Raw genomic sequence first — 20,956 nt, 5'->3', positions numbered from 1 at the left:
TTGGTGGAAAGTGAACGTTTGACTACGGATCACCAAGTCACCATGCGACCTGAACTTCCTCTCATGAACTGGGTGCTTTCTGACCCATCTAGCCATAAAGTGGTTCATGCACAGCGGCATTCCATCATCAAATGGAAGTGGTATATACAAGATCGGGCTCAAGCAAGTCCTGAAGGCACAAGTAAGTTACATGAGGAAGTGGCTCAAATGCCCATGGTCTTCCTCCCACCCTGCCTTCTCTCCTCCAGCCTGCACCGATAGCCTCATGGGGAGTTCCCTATGACCAGTTGACAGAGGAAGAGAAGACTAGGGCCTGATTCACAGATGGTTCTGCATGATATGAAGGCACCACCCACAAGTGGACAGCTGCAGCACTATAGCCCCTTTCCAGGACATCCATGAAGGACAGCGGTGAAGGGAAATCTTCCCAGTGGGCAGAACTTCAAGCAGCGTACCTTGTTGTGCACTTTGCTCGGAAGGAGAAGAGGCCAGATGTGCGATGCGATTATGTACCGATTCATGGGCTGTAGCCAATGGTTTGGCTGGATGGTCAGGGACTTGGAAGAAGTATGATTGGAAAATTGGTGACAAAGAAATTTGGGGAAGAGGTATGTGGATTGAGCTTTCTGAGTGGTCAAAAACTGTGAGCCTGGGTGCTAGCCACAATCTGATAATGCCTCCTCATGATCTAAACTGTACGATAAAGAGAGAAGGGTTCACAGACCAGGTTTATACACGAGGGGCACTCCAGTCTTGGGGTTGGACTTCTGTAAAAAGCCAGATGTAAATATTTGAGGCTTTGTGGGCCACATACATGCTTCATCTCACCTGTTCAACTTTGCTGTCCTAGCAGGAAAGTAGCCATAGATGATGCATAAATGAATGGGTCTGGCTGTGTTCCAATAAAACTTTATATACAAAAAGAAGCAAGGGGCCAGATTTGGCCTATGGGCCATAGTTTGCCAACCCCTGTACTAGAAAATGAATACAGTTGTTTTGGAGGAGTAGAATTCTAGGATGGACATGAGACTGTATTTCTCACTGTCATTTTTGTAAAAACATTTGATTTTATAAAAGAAAGTTTATAACTTTAAAAATAATTAAAACAAAAAATCTAAGATAACTGTCGAAAAGATAGAAATACAAAACTTCCAAGTTAGTTGAGGGAAAATAGAGGATATAATGATAGGTTGATCCAAAACAAGGCAAGAAAAGAGAAAAAAACGCATGAGACACACAAAACAACACAATAGGAAACACATACATTTTAGTTGTCCTGGTAATTATAAACCAACAAAATCCTCCAATTAAAAGATAGACAAACCCCCAATCCAGCCATACACGATTGAAAGAGACACATCTAAAGCTAAGGAGATGAAAAGTTTCAAAGAAAAAGAATGGAAAGAATAGACACAGCAAATGCTGAGTAGCTAGTACTCATGTCAGGCTCAACAGGATTTAAGGCAAAAAGCCTTGTTAAGTCAGAAACGGTGACTACACAGTTTCACGAAGTGAAAGATATATTAACTTCATATGTGTATCTTACTACAATATTAAATTTATGAAACTAACTTTATAATTCATACCTAAATTTGCGTTCACATAGTAATATCGCCTTAAATAGGTAAATTAGGTAAGATTTGATGTAACTACAAGAATGGGTGATTCTTTAGTGCAAGATTTTAGCATACACACTTCAGTACATGATTTTAAGAAATCATTTTCTTGATCTTTCCAAATCTTTCATTCTTTTGAGATCAAGAGAATGGAAAAAGAGCCAATATGTAGAAGACTTGATTGATCTAGTGGATGTAGATAGACACCATCACTCAGCATTTGGTGATTGAGCCTATTCCGCAGCACACAGGGCTTATTTATAAAATCGATCAAATGTTAGCCCCAAAGCAAGCCCAGCAAATATCAAAGAAAGAACCACATAAATAATGGCATAAACCATGGTTTCTGACAACACAGTTAAGTTAGAAATCAATAATTTTAAAAAAGTAACTAAAAACTCATGTCTGGAAATTAAAAAAATTTCTAAATGACTTATAAGTCAATGAAAAAGTCATAATGGAAATGAGAAAATACACAGAAATAAATGATAATAACTGCTTAGAAAACCTTCCACAAACAATCCTGGACTGAGGCCAAGGTCAGCTGTGGGGTCATTCCTGGTGGGGGGTCTTGACAGGGAACAGAGGGCTCTGCCGCCCTGGAGGGAGGGGGTCCAGGGCCCGTTTCCACACTGGAGTGGGTGGAGGCAGGCTTTGCTGAGATCCATGGCACCGTGGGGCACTCCCGAGGCACCTGGCTGGGCAGAGAGGGTCTCTCTGGGATGGGTGGGCTCAGGCCCCTTGGCACGACCCAGAAGAAGAGAGAGGCCTCCTCCTACCCCACAGCTGGGGGTGTGTGTGGGGTCAGCCTTGTTTTATGAAAGCCTGGAAAGCAGGTGTTTTGAGCCCAGCAGGCTCTGAACAGAGCTTCCCTTGGGCTCTGGGTTCCTCAGGGTGAGTGAGCCTTTCCCTCCCCCACTGCCCACTGCCCATGGAGGTCGCAGGACCCCTCTGTCCCAGGGGAGACCCTAGAGGGCCAGGGGCTGCGGTCTGGGCAGCAGCCACACTGTACAGTGGCCAGCCATGCAGCCCCGGGCCGGGACGCCCTGCACATCCACAGGCAGCACCCACTTCTGCTTCACAGACACAGCCTCCCGCAGGGGTTGGAGGGATGGTCCCAGGCAGTGCGCAGGGCTCCAGACATGAGGGGGCATTCTAGTAACACAGGCTGAGGCGCCCCATTGTTGGACCTGGGGTGCGAGGTCCGCCATGAGCTCTGAGTCCGGTGCCTGCCACGGTGGGAGCGCCCTACGCACCTGCCCCGGGGGTGATTGCTCCCCGATGTGTGCGCGCTGCCCGGTCTCAGAGGGACCAGGGCTGTGCCTGCGGAGGGGCTGGCAGGGGCGGCTGGAAGGTGACCAGGTCTACGGGTGCCTGGGAGCCCCTGAACCGAGAGGGGAGAGCAAGGGAGGGGCCGGAGTGGGGGCGGGGGGAGTGTTCCTGGGACAGCCCGAGGTTCCAGCGAGCAGCCCTGGCCACGGCTTTGTCTCCGTGGGACCCCAGCCTGGCCCCTTCCCGCCGTGGTCCCGTGACCTGACCCGGCCTTGAGCGGGGCGGGGGCAGCAGGACCCTCAGGTCTCTCCGCAGGATGGCAGCGGGGGAGTGAGGCAGCCAGGTGAGCCCGGGCGACGGGAGGGACACGGACGCCGGTGGTCCCCAGCCGGGGCTGCGCGGCCAGGCAGGGAGGGGGTGGGCGGAGGGGCGGGCGACGGGTCTGCGCCCCCCACCCTCCGGGAGTCCGGCGGAGGAGGAGGCGGAGGCGGAGGCGGAGGCGGGCGGGTGCAGAGCTGCAGAAGCAGCGCGCGGGAGTCGGGGCCGGGGCAGAGCTTTCTGGAAGGGACAGCGGGCTCCCTGCAGGTCAGTGCCCCTCCCGCCGCCTCTGAGTCCGCAGCTCGGCCCCGGGAGCCCCTGGGTGCCCAGTGCAGACCCACCTGCCCCATCTGACGGGCGGGCTCGGGCTGGGGGCAGGCGGACCCTGCAGCAGGTGCAGCGGGGCGAGCGCGGAGAGCGGGCGCGGGGACAGGCGGGGGCGGGGCACCCGCACTCACCTCTGCGGTCGGCGTAGAGGACACCCAAGGCCACCAGGGCAGCGGTCACCAGCAGCAGCAGCAGCAGCAGCCCCCCCTCCAGGAACCCCGGGCGCTTCTGCCCTGCACGGCCGGCGCTCTCCACCATCCCCACGGGGCCTTCGGACTTCCCCATCAGCAGGGCTCTGGACGGGAGAGCACCGCGGAGGAACCTGCAGGCCCAGGGCAGGGGAGAGGGGAGAGGGGCATGGAGCTCCCCGAGCCCGGCCCGAGGCTGGAAGGGCCGGATGCTGGCTGGGAGCGGGCGCTGGGTGCCTTTGGAACACTCTGTTCCCGTCTCCCTCTCCAAGCCCACAGCCCTGGGTGACTGGGTCCCGGGACTTTCCACACTACCCCTGGGCCAGAATCTCTGAGTGCATGGAGGTTCTAGGACTGGGATGCTCCCAGCTTGGGGTCGCAAGCTGGACCCAGGAGGCTCAGCTCCTGTGCTGTCAAGGGACCCCTGTAGTGGAGCCCCCCTGGGCTGCTCATGCTGGGTGTCTTGGAGCTGTGGGCCTGAGCGCTAGGTCAGGGACGCTGTCGGGGAGGCCACTTGGGCTTCTGGGCTCCCAGCCCACCTTTCCTGTTGAAGCCCAGAAGCCAGTGATGGGCGACACCAGAACAGTAGGTACCCACACAGGCAGTGACTACGTGGGCCAGGAAGGGATCTGCAGGGCCAGGCAGGCTTGAGTCTCAACCCTGGCAGCTACCTGGCTGGTGTGCAGCTCTGGTCGTCCCCTGACCCTGTTGCTATGGAGGGGACACCTTCTGGAGCCAGCAGGGCAGTGGGCAGCACTTGAAGACACACGCGGCTGGGCACAGGCTGCTGCTGTAGGCAGGACAGGGAGCTGGGCAGGAAGGGTTGGGGCACAGGACACTGGACTCAGGAGGCTCCCAAGTCTGCGTGCTCCAGTGTGCGTGTATGTATGTGTGGGAGTGTGAACCTGAGTGTACACATGTGTGCAAATGAGTGTGTGCATGTAGTTGGGCAGGTGCATGTGTATGACTGTGTGTGCATGTGTGCATATGTTCTGATGTATGATTGTGTACACACACGTGTGCACATGTTCTGGTGTGTGCATGTGCATGACTGTGCATGAGTGTGAATGTGTGTGCACGCTCTGGTGTGTGCATGTGTGTGACTGTGTGCACGTGTGTGCGTGTGCTCTTGTGTGTGCGTGTGCATGATTGTGTGCGTGGATATGCACTGTCTATGCTCGTGTGTGCATGTGTGTGACTGTGAGTGTGCACATGTGTGTCCTCTCGTGTGTGCATGTGTGTGACTGAGTGTGCACGTGTGTGCATGTGCTCATGTGTGTGTGCATGATTATGTGTGCGGATATGCACGTGTGTGTATGCTCGTGTGTGCACGTGTGTGACTGTGCATGTGTGCTCTCATGTGTGCATGTGCATGATTGCGTGGATATGCACGTGTGTACGTGTGTGACTGAGTGTGCACGTGTGTGTCCTCTCGTGTGTGCGTGTGCATGATTATGTGCATGGATATGCACCTGTGTGCGTGTACTCTCATGTGTGCATGTGTGTGACTGTGCATTGTGTGCGTGTGCTCTTGTGTGTGCATGTGCATGATTGTGTACGTGGATATGCACGTGTGTGCGTGTACGCTTGTGTGTGCACATGTGTGACTGTGTGTGCACGTGTGTGTGCTCTCATGTGCATGTGCATGATTGTGTGGGTGTGCACGTGTGTGCGTGTGCTCTGGTGTGTGGCTGTGCATGTCTGTGTGTGTGAGTGTGCACATATGTGAGCACATGCATGGATGTGCACATCCCTCGCTGGCACTCGGAGCCCTGCTGGGAAGTTGCCCGGCCCTAGGGAAGCGGCTGGTGCTTTGGCCTTCCAGCACTTTCAGTTGTCACACGCAATCACACACCTGCTGTGCTGAGCCCCAGCTTAGCCCTGTACCAGGCAGGGCGGATAATGTGGGAGCAGCGAAAGGAAGCCAGGCCCAGTCCTGCCTGTGGGCGGGTCAGGGACTGGCTGCTGAGACTGCCAGCACCTGGGCTAAATGTGCTTCCGCCCCCCTGTACCCCACCGCCCCCCTGCTGTGGACTTTGCCTGAGTTCTGTCCCTGACTCCCTGGGAGATCCTAGATGTCCCTTAGCCTGTCTGGGCAACACCCTGCAAAGGTGGCTGGGCCAGCTCATTTCAGCGACTCCTCCAGGGATCCCTGACCTCTGGCTGTGTGAGGAGCAGGGACGGGGACCTGGACCTCACTCCTCTCCTCCAGGTCCCTCGCTCCTCCCTTCCTGTCCCCTCAGCCACCTCTCTCAGTCCCTGGCTCTGTGAACCGCAGCGTTCATGCATCCACACACCCTCAGATGCTTCCTTTGACGGCCTCTGCTGTGCCCCTAGACACCCCTGTCCCGCCACTGGCTGAAGCTGGACTTTGGAGCCATCTGCCTCCCTTGCCTGCGTCCACACCCCGCGCCAGTCCTCAGCCTCCAAGCCCATCTCAGTCGGACCCTTTCTCATTCCTGCCACTCGCTGCCTGTTCCAGGCCCCACCAATCACCTCCCCCTGAGGGGTCTGTCTCACCCACTGATCCCCACCACAGGGGCCCAGGGGCCTGTAACTAGAGTCAGAAGCCGTCACTCCCTGGCCCCTGGTAGCCAAACCCTTGGAGGAAGAGCCGGGCCTTGCCCTGATGTCAGGACCCTCTTTGGCCCTCCTCCCCTCTCACTATGCCCTCCCCCTACCCTCAGGCAGGCCCCCCGGGTTTCTCCCCACACCCTCCCCACCCACCCAGGCAGGCCTCCCAGATTCCTGCCAAGCTCCCCTTCCCAGTGGGGCCTTCCTTGGCTCGGCCTCGGGTTCAACTCGGGGAGCCCCAGCCCCTCCCCTGCTCTGTGTCTCTCCAGGGACTCCCAGCTCCACCTCCACATCTCCTCGCTACTTCTGCAGCCCCCTGGGAACATCAGCTCCACGGGCAGGGGCACCCTCTGTGGGGGCCGCTTCACCTAGACTGGCACCCCCACCCCAGAGACCTCGGTCATTATCTGTTGGGTGAATGAATGAATGAATGATGAATGAATGGATCAATCATTTGGACAAGTCTGAGCTCAGCTTCCACGAACTTCTTACTTTGGTCAGAATTAATGAATCTGCTCCTGTGTCCTGAATTCATTCTGTCCTGCAGGTATCCACAGACGGCTCCATGTGCCCCACGGCACACACAAAATAAACACCTTCAAATTGAGCCGAGTACCCAGGGCAGGTGTGGAGTGTCTGCTGAGGCGAAGGCACTGCGGCTCCCTGGGGACACTCGTGGCCTCTCCAGGTTACTACAGATGGGGGACAGCGGGTCCTTTGGGTAAGATAAACCGTATGCCAGTGGGGGCTGCCTGCCCTGGCACAGGCGAGACTGCACACAGGACGCCCCTCCCAGCCTCCTGAGAAAGGGGCTGAGCGCCCGGAGAGGGTTTCAAGGCCCAGGAGAGGGCCTGGAGAGGGTTTCAAGGCCCAGGAAAGCAGGCCGGGTACCTTCCTTCAGCACAACTCACCTTTGCTCACTCAGGAGTGGCTGCCGCCCACAGTCAGGCCCCTGGAGACTGGGTCCCAGTGGGTTGGAGTTGGGGTGAGCTGGGCCAAGTGGGTGGATTTCCAGGGACTGGGATGGGAGAGCAGTGGCTTGGGGCTGAGTTGAGGCTGCCTGCAGGCTTCCGGGCCTCCTTTGTGATGCAGGCATGGGCTCCCTGGAGGCGGTGACTCCTGCTCACAGTCAGGAGGTTCCAATGGGGGTGTGGCATGGGGGGAGGGGCTGAGGGCAGCTTCTTGGCACCCGGGCTGCCCTGCCTCATGGGTGCCCTTCTCAGGGCCTCTGGCCCCGCCTCCCAAGCCGCCCTCCTTCCTTGCTTCTGTCTCCTGACCTTTCAGTCCAAAGGGGCCCCAGGGGCTGCTGGGAGGAAGGTCAGGCCCTTGTCCTACTCCACACCCTCTGCTCTGCCCCTAACCACCCGGTGGGAGGTTACAAAGGCCCCACCCTGGGTGTTCTTTCTCTTCAATCTCCAAGGAGGATGGTGGGTTCTGGGGATCTTGCCAAGGTGCAAGGGGAAGGGGTGGTCCTGAAGGGGGTGGGCGCTGGCTGCCAGGAGGGTCCCACCCAGAGATACTAGCCTGGGTTTGGCTGCTTCCCTCTGCCCACAGAAAACTTACGAGGTTCAGACCTCAAGCTACAGAGGGTGGGCAGCCCTGGCCGGGGAGCTGGCAGAAAGGCTTTGTGGCTTCTGAAGGGTTCGCAGTGATCAGAGTGTGACCCCTGCACCCAGCCCTGCTTGCGGACGGGGGTTCTGGGCAGAGCAGTCTCTGTCTGATTCTCCAGGCTTGATGAGGTTTCTAGCTTCTGTTTCAAAATCCCCAGAACGAGTCCTCCTGCCCAGGCCTTGGGCATGTGTCAGGGCATCTGGGCGGGGCTGGGCCACAGAGCTAGGGGTCCCACGGCAAACTACTCCTCACGGCCGCCCCGGCCAGATCTCCCACGCTGAGTGCTGTTGGAAGCTTTGTCTATGGCCCTTTAGGTTGGCCAGGCCCTGGGAGGAGAAAGGCTTCGAGCTGCAGCCAGGCTGGGATCAGATCCCAGACACCACCCTGAGCCCGGGAAGTCTCTCCCTGGGGCCCGCTGGCTGTCCTAGCAGCCCCCTGCCATCACGCCCAGCAACCAGCCCAGGAGCTGCAGTCTGGCCTCAGGCTGCCTGGGTTGCTGGCCCAAATGGAAACAATGTCAAGGCCAGCCAAGCAGGAAGCTGGGACGGCCCTTTCTGGGGAGCTGGGAGTGGGCCAGGGTCCAGCCTGGCTGGAGGCTCCTGCTATGGGGAGAGGCCAGAGCCTTTCCGAGCCCACCTGCCCAACAGCCCTGGTGCCAGCAGGCCCTTTCTGGATGTCACAGTGTTCTTGTCTCTAAGGTACAAATCCACAGAGGGAGAAACAGATGCAGGGGTCTGGCCTACTCTCAGCAGGGGCTCCCTGGACTCTGAACCGACTCCCCAAGGCTGGCCCTGTGCATGCTCCTCCTTCCCGAACCCCAGGCCTGTCCAGCCCAGCAGCCCCCAGCCTGGCCCAAGGCCACCTGGTGACCTGGGCTGCCAAACTTGGGACCCCTTATTCCCAGGTTCTCCCTGCTTCTAGGTGACAGCAGGAGGCTTGGGTCCTAGCCTGGCACCTGCCAGACAAGAGAAACTGGGAAAGGAGGCTAAAGGCCAAGGAGGCTGCAGACCCCGAGACCTACCCCGGTCACTGGACACTCACAGATTTGCAGGTGCCCAGGGCAGTGCAACCCAGCCGCCCCAAACACCTGCACAGATGACTATCTCCCCAGACACCTGCACAGACCATTCCCCGAAACACCTACACAGATGACTCTCTCCCCAGACACCCGCACAGACCGTCCCCCCAGACACCCGCACAGACCGTCCCCCCAGACACCCGCACAGACCGTCCCCCCAGACACCCGCACAGACCGTCCCCCCAGACACCCGCACAGACTGTCCCCTCAGACACCCACACAGACCATCCCCCCAAACACCCACACAGACCATCCCCCCAGACAACCTACACAGAATAAAGTGTCCCCCCAGATACCGACACAGACCATCCCCCCAACACCCACACAGACCATGCCCCCAAACCCCCACACAGACTGTCCCCCTAAACACCCACACAGACCATCCCAACAACCACATAGACCATGCCCCCAAACACCCACACAGACTGTCCCCCCAAACACCCACACAGACCATCCCCCCAACACCCACACAGACCATGCCCCCAAACCCCCACACAGACTGTCCCCCCAAACACCCACACAGACCATCCCCCCAACACCCACACAGACCGTCCCCCCAGACAACCTACACAGAATAAACTGTCCCCCCAGATACCTACACAGACCATTCCCCCAGACACCCACACAGACCGTCCCCCCAGACACCCGCACAGACCATCCCCCGCAAATACCTGCATGGGTTGTCCCCCCAGACACCTGCATAGCCAGAGCCCAGCACCTCGGAGGTGGACATTAATCCCATCTCCTAGGGAGATTGGGGGAAAATGGGTGTTCCCTGCCCGTCCTACTCTCTGGGTTGCTGTGGGATGTGGAGATCCAAGGAGCAGCCCCAGCTCGGGGGTCCAAGGAGGCAGGTGGGACGGGGGTCAGGGAAGTGCTTCCTGCAGCAGCCCTGGGGCCAGGGTGGGCCTTGAGGGCACTAGCCTTTGTCCACACTGCTGTGGGGCTGCCCTCACCCAGGTTGCCGTGTCCACCCTGCCTTGGGGGCTGCCCTCAGGCCCTGGAGACGCCTGCCTGTGACTGCCCCACACTCTCAGGCCAGGCTACTGGTGGCAGGTCCTGTGCTTTGGTGCACCCCAGACGTGCCCAACAGGCATTTCCTCTGCCCATTGGGAGCAGGGCCTCTCCCTCAGGTCTGCCCAGCTACGCTCTGGGCAGGAATGAGGTGCCCCACTTAGAGATGATGCACAGGTCAGAAGAGGCTCACCAGTATTTCTGGGTGAGCCTCTTTCCGGCTGCTGGGAAGACAGCCGGGCCTCTGGGGTCCCCACCTTGCTTGTCAGCTGCCTCCTGAAGTCAGGCCCTGGGTATCCAGGGCAGGAGGGAAGGGGCCCAGTGGTCCCGCTGCCCCAAAATCTGTGTCATTGAGCCACCAGCCCATCCCCAGTAGCTGGAGCCTCTGCCTCCTCACTTGTGAATTCCAAAAATCTGAGACAGGTCTCAGTCAATTTGGGAAGTTTATTTTGCCAAAATTAAGGATGCACACCTGTGACACAGCCTCAGGAGGTCCTGACATGTGCCCAAGGTGGTCAGAGGACAGCTTGGTTTTATACATTTTAGGGAGATATGAGACATCAATCAACACATGTAAGATAGAGTTACATTCTTTTGAGTTTCTGATGAGCCTTTCCAAAGAAGGCAATCAGATATGCATCTATCTCAGCCAGCGGGGGAATGACTTTGAATGGAATGGGAGGCAGGCTTGCCCTAAGCAGTTCCCAGCTTGACTTTTCCCTTTGGCTTAGTGATTTTGGGGCCCCAAGATTTATTTTCCTTTTACTCTCCTAAAAAGGGTTTTTTTTTTTTTTTTTTTTTTTTTCAGATTGATCGCAGAGTTGAACAACAGAGAATGTGTGCACAGTGCCAGGCACAGGTGTGGTCAAGATTCACCTGGGAGAGGAAGCGGGCAGGGGCAGAGGAGTGTGGCCACCTGAGCTGAGAGGCTGCATGGCAGGTGACCATTATCACCAGTGTCGCCGGCCAGGTCACGTCTCTGAATTTTGTGGTTGCAACCTCCATGATTCCCTAGAGCTGTTTTTACCCAGAACTAATGAAAAATTCCGCACATTAAATTCATGCTATTAGAATCACTGTTGTGGTTTCCATCTCCCAAGTAGACCCCAACTGATACATAAATTCATACTAGGAGGGGGTCCCCAGAGACAGGCCCTCAAAGTGACACAGTCAGGTACCTCTTTGGTCACTTTGCCAGCCAGGTACCTCTGGCTGGTGACACCCCCCTCCCCAGGCCTCTCTTGGCCATGCTACCTGCCGCAGGAGGTGGCCCACCCACTCAGCCTGCCTGGGCCACACCTGGCTGTTCACCAGCTCGGCCTGTGGCTGGGCTGGGCATGTTCCAGCCTGCTTGTGTTATAGCTTGTACCCATGTATGGCAGTTCCCAAGTTCTTGTCCCGTGTCCAAGAAGAATAAGGAGATGCTGCCAATCGAAGTGTGAGAAGGGCAGAGAAGAATTTTATTGAGAGACGGAACAGCTCTCAGCAGAGAGGGGATGCACGGGTGGTTCCCGACCTGAAGTCAGGTGGTTTCTCTCCTAGTGTGGCTGGGTCCGGGGCATTTATGGTCTCAGAATGGGGGAGTGCATGCTGATTGGCTTGTGATTATGCAAAAAAGGCTTAAACAAAGGTACCACTCAAAGGTGGGCATGCCAGTGTAGAAAATGAATTAGGAAAAGATAGGTACATGTAAAATGGGTGAAGGGTGGGGATCAATCAGAGGAAAGCAGCCAAATGGGAAGATGGGTTCTCAATCCAGGCTGAGGATTTAATTTGTAGCTTGGCTTTCACGCTTTAAACTGTCTTTGGCTCGGAGGTGGGGTTTCACTGGGAACCTGTCCCTGTCTGCCTAGGATTTGTCTGCCTCCTGTCACTATCAAAAGGTGGGGTCTGGAGGTTAGGTTAGTGTGGTTGTTGCTTGGGCTGGGCTGCAGGCCTGATCTCCTGGCCAGTGGGAAGGGGAGGCTGTTGGCCCACAGTGTTGTTGGGGCGGCTTCACAGTTAACCAAGCCATCCCCCATGCTGGCTGTGAGGCACCAGCAGAATTGAGGGCCTCGGGAACCCACGTGCTGCTGTGTGAGGCTGTCACGGCCACGAGGATGACCACAAACACGAGGGCTGTGGGGGGTCCCCTGAGTGTCCAGCAGCACTAACAGGAAGGAACCACACGTTCAGGTCTCTAAACTCAGTTTAAGTCATAGACAGAGAATCAGGACTGCCATGGCCATGGAAGAGTCCCTTGTTCCTGAGAGCCTCGGGGCTGCTGCTGCTAAAACTCGGATGCTGCTAAAACTCGGATGCACAGTTTAACTCTGAGTTGTGTGACTGCTGTGTGGCTCACATTCACAGCCTCACTACTGAAACGTGGGCACTGAGTGGGAAGGAACTGGATGCTGAAGCTTGGCATGGGGATGTCTGGTTGGGCTCAGATGAAGCTGAGAATTGTGATCTCCCTGGTTCTCTGAGCCTCTCCTTCCAGGGGAAGCAGCTTGTCCTCCAAGATCTGAGAGTAGCCTTTATTTATTTTTTTTGTTCTGCTTGAAAACGCTGTGATAAGCTTACCTGGCCAGGTGCCTAGAAATGATGCTCATTTTATTTAACCACCATAGCCACCCTGTTGCCTCTAGAACCTCAGTGTGCTCCCAGGGAGGGGAAGGGTCAAGTACAAAGCCTGACTCAGGAAGGAACCACTTTCACACCAAAATGCTCGTAAGATGTTACAAATTCACACACGGAGACCTGGGAACCGTGTGGGAATGGAGGGTAGGGTATTAGTGCAGCTGGACCGGCTTGGCTTTATTGATGCAGGTGCACTTACTAGAGATTCTGAATTTAATGCGCTAGCTCACATTAGCTGCTGGAAATGACTCTACCAGTTTACTTGGTTGAATGAAATCTGGATTTGCTGGCGGTCTACAGTTAATGAAGGGGAGATGCTGGAATGTCCCTGGTGTAACGTCGAGGCAGGAATCGTGCAAAGCAAGCGCCACCCTCTGTCCCAGCCTGATTTCTCTCCACCTCCAGCTGAGCACTGAGGAAGACGCAGGCCGGGGGCTGCCCAGGGAAGTGGTGGATCTGCAGACAGCGTGAGCTCCTGGAGCGTCAGGACCCAGAGCAGCTGTGGACATGCCCCTCCAGGCAGGACACCCAGGCCTCAGGGACGAGTGCGTCCATGCCTTAAGGGCTGCTGGCTGTGGGTGTCTGCTTGGTCCTGGAGGAACTACCTCAGGAAAAGCCAGGGCTGGACCCCAGCAGGGATGGGATAAGGGGAACCGAGACTCACCCACTGTGCTCAGGGCAGAGGTGGTGGGCCGCGGGAACGGGCATGTCTTTGTCTATCTGGACTGCCCCAACAGAATAGCAGAGACAGGTGGTTCATCAACACTTATTTCTCACAGTTCTGGAGGCTGGAAGCCCAAGATGAAGGTGCCAGCTCACTCTCTAGTGAGGGTCCCTTCCTGGTTCACAGACAGCTTCTCACTGGGTCTCCACATGGTGGAGGGGCTTGGGAGAACTCTGGGGTCTCTTTTATAAGGACACTAATCCCACTCATGAGGTTCCACCCCTGGTCATCTCCCAAAAAAACCCACTTCTGATACCATAACCTTGGGGGTTAAGATCGCAACACATAAAGTTTGGGGGAATGCAGACATTCAGAGCCCAGCAAGGAGCCAGGCCAAAGGCTGATGAGAGATACCTGCTGGGTGAGCTGGTGGTGGAGGGGGCAGCCCCCTGGTGGGGGAGAAACACAGCGATCCTGAGGTCCAGGAGGAGCCTCAGCGGGGCTGGCATCTACACTCAGCCTTGCACGGATGGATGGGGCAGGACATCCCAGGCGAGGAGGACGGTAGGAGCAGGGAACGTGGTGGGGGAGGGCACCCCTAGGGGATGCCTCCCCACTGCCTCCACCTGGCCCCGACACTGGAGCAGGCCCTTCTGCTGTGACCAGGCTCTCTGGACCAGCCCTTGCCTCCTCTGCCTCGGTGCCGACTGGCCCACCTGACCCGAGGAACTTGCGTGTCCCTGAACTTAGCTCTTGGGCTGCTGACAGGTGTTTGTTGAGTCCTTGAGCACACGGGTGAAGACAGGGAGGGAAGGGTGGATGGGGAGCTGGCAGGCGGAAGATGGATCGAATTGGTGCCTGCGCTGGGGAACCCCGGAAGAGGGGGACTGCGTGAAGATTCCGAGCGGGGAAGGCGAGGAGCGGGGCTGAAGGTCCCTGTCAGGGCCCTCTCCCACTGTGGGCTGCCCATCCCCGAGGTACTCAAGGTGGGAGGCACTGACCCTTTACCCAGACCCCTGTGGCCAGACACACATAGGCGGTGCCAGCTGATGAAGGTGCATGGGGGTTGAGGAGTGGGTGAGGCCTGAGGAGGAGGGGGGCTACCCAGCCCTGCACCTGCCGCCTGGGGGCCCCACTTCCATGCAGGGCGAGGAACAGGGCCCCTCCCTGCCTGACCCCCTGGACTGGGGTTCGTCAGATGATCCCAGAAGCGAAGTGGGTGGAGAGGCAGGGGGTCTGTCTGTGGGTTCAAGACCATGGAAGGAAGCGGCAGAGAAGGGGACAGAAATGGGACAAATGCAAGTGCCCAGGAGGAGAGAGAAGCCGGGGGGGGGGGGGTGGGTCGTGGCCCTGTCTCCCCAGGGTGAAGTCAGGCAGGGCTTGGGGGCACGTTTTGCATCGAGTCAGCTCACCCAGCATGTCTCTCGCCCATGGCCATGAGAGAAAGCCCCGGGCTGAGGCCTCAGTCTGTGACACTCACAGTGATGGGCAAAGGCTGGCTGCCTCTGCCCCACCCAGAAGTCCCCGAGCTCACTGGCAGCTGCAAGGCCTGGGGACATTTAACGCATGTATAGGGACAAGCTGTTCTCTCACTCTGTGGAAGCACTGATACCTCCCAGCAGCTTCGGGAGACAGGTCTGGTGGGAGCCTGGGGACTGTGCTCATCAGGGCCCCTCGGTGGTCCCTCTGCTTGGAAGGGAGGGGCCTGTGGAAGAGGGAGGAAGTTTACCCCCAGCACACTGGATTCTCGATGAAGGGCCCCCATGAAAGCACCCTGAAAGGTCAGCTTGGGGTATGGGCTGGCTGGGCCCATTTGGGAGCTCTGTCTCTGGAGAGGGCTCAGGCTCTACTGGAGGCTGGCCCAAGGCTCAGGGTCCAAGCAAAACGCAGCTTCACACCCAGGGAGGGGCTTCTGGGGCTGGTAGCATCTCTCCAAGGGCCCCAGGAGTCTGGCCTCAAACCTGTCCAACCTGTAGGATCCCAGGCCAGGGACGAGACCTGGGGCTGCTTCTTCAAGGTCTGAGCCCCAGGTGTGGGCCAAGAGGGCCCCAACTGCAGGGACCAGGTTGCTGGTGGTAGAAGGGACTGTGAAGCTTCTAGGATGGTCCCTTCATGCAAGTAGGAAGCTGTCCCCTGTCCTTCCCAAGGCAAAGAGGTGTGAGGCTGGCTGTCCAACACTGACTCATGCTGGGGCAGGGAAGCGGGGTGTGGGGAGGGCAGGGAAGGGGGGTGTGGGGAGGGCTGGGAAGGGGGTGTGGGGAGGGCTGGGAAGGGAGGTATGGGGAGGGCTGGGAAGAGGGTGTGGGGAGGGCTGGGAAGGGAGGTATGGGGAGGGCTGGGAAGGGAGGTATGGGGAGGGCTGGGAAGGGAGGTATGGGGAGGGCTGGGAAGGGAGGTATGGGGAGGGCTGGGAAGGGGGATGTGGGGAGGGCTGGGAAGGGGGATGTGGGGAGGGCTGGGAAGGGGGATGTGGGGAGGGCTGGGAAGGGGGATGTGGGGAGGGTTGGGAAGGGGGATGTGGGGAGGGCTGGGAAGGGGTGTGTGGGGAGGGTGGGAAGGGGTGTGTGGGGAGGGTGGGAAGGGGGGCTGTGGGGAGGGCTGGGAAGGGGGGGCTGTGGGGAGGGTTGGGAAGGGGTGTGGGGGGAGGGCTGGGAAGGGGGTGTGGGGAGGGCAGGGCAGGTACCTCCCCGATTTGGGGAGCTGGGTACACCCCTGGGCCTGGACATCAGGTGCAGATGCTAGGGTGGCCCCGTGATTAGGGCTGGGAGAGGGTCAGGCCCAGTCACTGTAGCCAGCAGCCTGAGGATGCCTCCCTCCGGATTCTGGCCTTCAGTCTCTTCAGGCCACGGTGGTCGGGGTCCACCAGGAGGCCGCTCTCTACGGCCGTCCAGGCCTCTGCATGACGCTGCTCCTCCAGGCAGCACTGCCCGCGAAGGAGGAACATGCGTGCAGTGGGGGCCCGGCCTGGCTGCTTGCACAGGCTGTTCTGGGCCAAGGTGGGCGCCAGCTTCAGGGCCTGGGCAAAGGCCCCTGCGGCCGCCGCCTCATCCCCCAGGCTCAGCAGCAGGCGACCCTGACGGCAGAAGTCCTCTGCCCGCCTTGGGAGGTCACCATCCCCCAGTGCCTCCTGGAGCACATGGTCCAGGTCCCTGAGGGCCCGGCCAAACTCCTGCAGCTCCGCCAGGCAGGTGGCCCGCAGACGCAGGTGACAGGCACTGCTGCCACCGGCCAGGACAGAGAGCGAACAGTAGCCCAGCGCCTGCCTGGGTTGCCCTGCGTCCAGGAGGGTGCCAGCTTCCTGGGCCGCGGCCTGCACAGAGGACACAGAGAGAGGCAGGGAGAGTGGGGTCAGCCCCAAAAGCCCGGCTGCCCCTGCCCTGCAGAGGTCCTCTACACAGCCAGCTTCTGCTGGCTCCCTGGGGATGGCGGGGCCCTGGGCTGCACAGGAGCTGCCCGCTGCTTCTGGAGGGGCTGGCTGACCATGGGCAAGGGCAGGAAGGGGGACCCAGGGTAGAGGACCCCTCCCTGCAATTCCCACTGCCCTGGAACCTGCCAAAGTGCGGTTCCGACCCTTGGCCCAAGGCCTGGCATCCTTGCCCACTGCTCTTCTCCCTGGGCCTCGGATCAGGGACCTGGATTTACCTCCTCATGGTCCCTTCCTGGCAGCCCTACCGCCCCACCGGCTGGGCCCAGGTTCCCTTGCCTGGGTGACCACAGCGGCCTCCTCCCTCTGTCCCTCTGGGCCAAGTCACCTCTCCATCGGGCCCTCTGAGGGGGCTGCTGCCCAGCCCTTCCACTCTGCCCACCTTCTGAAGGCTGCTCCAGGCCTCAGGACGGTGACAGACATGGCCCTTGCCTGCTCTCTGAGCACGTGCACCCTAGCCCCTCTCCCTGGGGCTGCTGGACGGAGGGCACAGCCTGTGCTGTGGGCTGCTGCTGGCCAGGCCTGCCTGCCCCCCCACTCCTCCCAGGCACTTTCCTGAGCCCACCCAGACCCAATCGCCTCATCTCTGACCCAGTTTTTTCACAGAGTCAACCACGACCAGAAATCCGCTCGCCTCGCTGGGCTCCTCCTCCGCTCAAGAACCTGCAGGGGTTCCCCGCTGCCTGAGGAACACGCCACGGTGCAGGCCCCGCCTTTCTCGCTGGCGCTGCCTCTCTTCCAGCAGCCCGGCGGTCCTCGACGCTACCTCCCCGGGGGGCGCAGCGCACCCAGGACCCCGCCAGGCTTGGCCGCACGGGGCGAAGCCCAGGCCCACGCCCGGGGTCCGTGCAGGGAGCGAGGGGGTCCCACGGCCCCGGCTCTGCTGCTGGGCTCCCGCAGGGCACAGTGTGGCCTCTTCTGCCAGCTGTGAGCGGCGCTGAGCAGGGCAGGGGCTCGAAACCCCGTCCCTCGCCTGCGGTGCGGCCCGCGGGACCGCCCCTCTCCGGGCGGAGGCACCTGACCCCGACGCGTAGCTCACGGCCCGGGGTGGTAGTGAAGCCTCGGCCCGCGCAGGACCCGCACATTTGGGCCGGGTCCATGGCAGCAGGAGGGCGAGGCCCCGAGCAGCTGTCGGACCCCGGGAGCCCCCGGGCCGCCCCAGTGAGGAAGGGCGCTCAATCCGACCCCAGACTCCCCTGAGCCCGCGGCTCGGGCCGCGCAGGCGCAGTGCCACCCGGAGGGGGCCGCCTGCCGAGGGGCGGGGCGCAGGAAGCGGGGCGAAACCACTGTTGGCTCATTTCCGGGTGGGTCCCCGTCTCCAGGCAACCATTTCGCGTCCTGCAGATTCTTGCCTGGGCCGGGAGCAGCCTCCTCGCGCCGCAGCCCAGCCGTATTCTGCAGCCTCGGAGACCCGCGCCCAGCCCCGCCTCCGGGCTCGGTGAACCCCGTTCAGGAGACCCCATCTAGCCGCCTCCTCTGGGCTCCGGGACCATGGCCCCAGCCAGGCTTCCCGCCCCCTGCCAGGCCCTGCTCCCACCTCGAAGACCTCAGCACAGCCTCCTCCTCCTGGCTCGGAAACGCCCAGTCCCTCTGGGAGCTCTGAGACCCCCCCGCCTCCAAGCCCGGCTGCCTCCTCTAGGTCCCGATAACCCAATCTCAGCGTTGCTCTTCAGCTCGGGGGGGCGGCGGCGCCCCCTCTGCAGCACCGAACTGCCCCTTACACTGGTGTAGCCCCGACTCCGCCATGAGCTCCCTGTTCTTCCTAGTGTGGTTTCTGTTTTCCTAAGTGGCCCCGGAGTGCTAGAACCCGCTGGTGTCAGGAAGCATTAAGGAGGTGAAATCCTGCCCAGGCCCCACTGGGGTGTAGTTCTGCCTCTGGGACCCCAAAGCCTGCTGTGCTCTTGGCCTCCCAGCCTGCCTTGTCCCCACGTGCCTTCTCCCGGCCTGCCATGGGTTTGGGGTGGGCTTCCTGCCGGGCAAGGTGCCCCTGGCTGGCTCAGTCTGGCCCTGAGGGCAAGGTCCTCTTCCCTCTCTTGCACCCAAGTCACCTGTGGCTTATACTTCCCATACAAAGAGGCTGAGAGGTCGGTGGGGTTGTAGGGCTAAGGTGGCCAGAGACCGTCTTCCTGGGCCAGAAGTGGGTGCCTCCCACCCCACCCCAAACCTAACTGAAATCAACCCAACTGCAGAGAGTGAAGAAAGGCTGCCCCAGTGGTGGGCCCGGGGGTCTCATGCCTGTGTGCTGGGGAAGGTTGGGGTGGGAGATCTGTGGGGTTCTTTGGGCACCTGGGCAAGGCTCTGCCGCTCCGAGGCCTCCAGGAGATGCAGCAGGCAGCTGAGATCCGGGGCATCCACCTCGGCCAGGCTCTGCAGGTCCCTTGCAGCCCCTGGCACGTCTCCCTTCTTGAGCCGGAGCAGGCCCAGCCGGGCCCGGGCTGCCTCTGACGTTGGGGCAGGGTGCAGGGCTTTTTCCAGGTGGGTGCCAGCTTCCTCGTAGCTGCCTGTCAGGGATTCAGGAGGGACAGTCAGTGTGTGGGGTTGGGCAGAGGTGCAAGAGAGCTGAGACTCGCTGGCCGCTCCTTCCCTGCCCTGTGCTGGCTTGCGGGGAGCTGATGATGGCTCAGCCCAGGAAGAAGGAGCCGGGAGCAGAGGTGCACCGTGATTCCAGGCAGGTCACAGGGACTCACCTCTGACCCCACTCCATGATGCTGAGCTACCACACCGTGGGCACTACAAGGGGCTGCTTTCTCTCCCGGGCAACTAGAGGCAAACTCTGGGCCTGCTGGAGCAGAGTGGCATGCGGGGAGCAGCCCTGGGGCTCCTGAAGCCCTTGGTGGGCAAATGCAGACTGCAGAGAGAGCTCCCCTTTGGAATTAGTGGTGAAGTGGTTTCCACATCACCAGGGGGATGTGGAAATCCGTGGGAAGGGCCTGCATGTCGGCCCATGGGGCTTCTGACAGTTCCTCCTGGAACAGGGCCTGCCATCCCGTGGGTGCCCGAGAAACAACGACTGGAGGTGCATGGATGAATGAGGGGGCCGAGGGTCCAAGACCTTTCAAAGACCAAGATCACCCCTCGGTTTCTCCTCCATTGCAAGCAAAGAGCCACCCGGGTAAAGCAGAGGAGAGCCTTTTGAACGCCAGGCCTCACACAGGGAGCAGGGCCAGAGGTCATGGGATTTGGGGTGGAAGGGACCTTGGAAGCTGTTGTGGTCCGGGTCTCTTTCTTCCATTTTTACAGAACAGGATACAGAGGTCAGAGGAGCGGGGACAGAAGCCCAGACCCCGTGTTTCCCACCTTGGGGCCGCTGCATACCCCGTGCCATGAGAATGTCTGCCAGGAGGAGGTGCCAGTGCGGTTGCCCTGAGTCGATTTTGATCAGCGCCTCCCCCACAGCAAGGAGGCCCTGGGTGTCCTTGTCCTCGAGAGGGGCCCCAGTGTCTGGCAGCTGGCTCAGAAGGGCCCGGCAGTGGGAGTAGAGGCCCTGTGTGATGAGGGCCTGGGCTTCCGGCTTCAGAGAGCGGAGCTCAGGGACCACGGTCCCGGGGCCGAGCTTCAGAGCAGAGACGGTGTCGTCCACGGCTTCCTGCAAGGAGGGAAGGCGGGCGGGTGCAGAGTTGTCCTAGGTAGAGAGACTGGGCAGAGGGTCAGAGTAGGAGGACTGGCTCTGTCTTTCTCATTCCCTGATCTTCTCCCTGGGGTCCTAGAGGGTCTGAACACCCAGCTCCCTGCCCCTTCCCGCTTCTCTGTGGCTGCAGCCTCCTACCATCCCTCCTGATTCTGGTTAGCATTTGAGGGGACTCAGCTCACTGACCTTGACCCTGAAAGTTGTCAGGCTCAGAACCCCTTTTCTGAGGCCAAACGCTGCTAATTTCCATCTCCTGAGGCTGCCTGCGGTCTGTGAGCCCTCCCTGGGTCCCTCACTCTCCCAGCTTGTAGCTGGCTCCCTCCACGCCTGTCCCTCCCCACAGGGGCATCTGTCACCTCACAGTGGGGGACGCTGGAGCTCCTTGGGTATCCGGGTGCTCCTCCCAGTGCCTGTGGCCTTGGGGACGCCGGAAGGGTAGAAAGCCCAGTTACTGCCCTCCCATAACTCCCAGAAGCAGTGGAAGGAGGGTGCCCAGCCCATCTGGTGCACAATACCGCGCCTGGCCCTAACTATGCCTCTTTATATTATCTTTCTAGCAATTGCCTTGCGGATTACAATACGTAGCCTTACAGCTATGAACAAGCCCCCAGCTCCCAGGTGAG

The 20,956-nt window shown here is 59.5% G+C and overlaps 2 protein-coding genes across 12 annotated transcripts in view; both read right to left on the bottom strand.

Moving 5' to 3' along the window:
- The window catches only part of MMEL1 (membrane metalloendopeptidase like 1), a 42,675-nt gene extending 34,738 nt beyond the window's left edge, over positions 1-7,937 (bottom strand). For 6 of the 11 annotated variants that reach the window (XM_055099047.2, XM_055099049.2, XM_055099042.2 and 3 more), the window contains exons 1-3: positions 7,207-7,399; positions 4,393-4,530; positions 3,665-3,855 (exon numbers count right to left, since the gene is read on the bottom strand). In XM_055099047.2, the coding sequence (XP_054955022.2) occupies positions 3,665-3,855; positions 4,393-4,530; positions 7,207-7,391 (514 nt within the window). In that variant the 5' untranslated portion in view covers positions 7,392-7,399. Of the gene's footprint in view, positions 1-3,664; positions 3,856-4,392; positions 4,531-7,206 lie in introns of all 11 variants that reach the window. The other 5 variants (XM_055099054.2, XM_055099058.2, XM_055099063.2 and 2 more) reach the window with 2 other exon arrangements.
- Positions 7,938-10,422: 2,485 nt separating this feature from the next.
- Positions 10,423-20,956, bottom strand: part of TTC34 (tetratricopeptide repeat domain 34) — an 85,913-nt gene continuing 75,379 nt past the window's right edge. The window contains exons 6-8 of the mRNA XM_003805391.6: positions 20,021-20,291; positions 18,992-19,206; positions 10,423-16,591 (exon numbers count right to left, since the gene is read on the bottom strand). Coding sequence (XP_003805439.6) covers positions 16,064-16,591; positions 18,992-19,206; positions 20,021-20,291 — 1,014 coding nt within the window. The 3' untranslated portion in view covers positions 10,423-16,063. The remainder of the gene's footprint in view (positions 16,592-18,991; positions 19,207-20,020; positions 20,292-20,956) is intronic.

The sequence above is a fragment of the Pan paniscus genome, chromosome 1 (genome assembly GCF_029289425.2).
Source record: "Pan paniscus chromosome 1, NHGRI_mPanPan1-v2.0_pri, whole genome shotgun sequence".
NCBI lineage: Eukaryota > Metazoa > Chordata > Mammalia > Primates > Hominidae > Pan > Pan paniscus.
The sequence above is the reverse complement of the archived record's forward strand: the minus strand, read 5'-3'. Positions and strand labels throughout refer to the sequence as shown.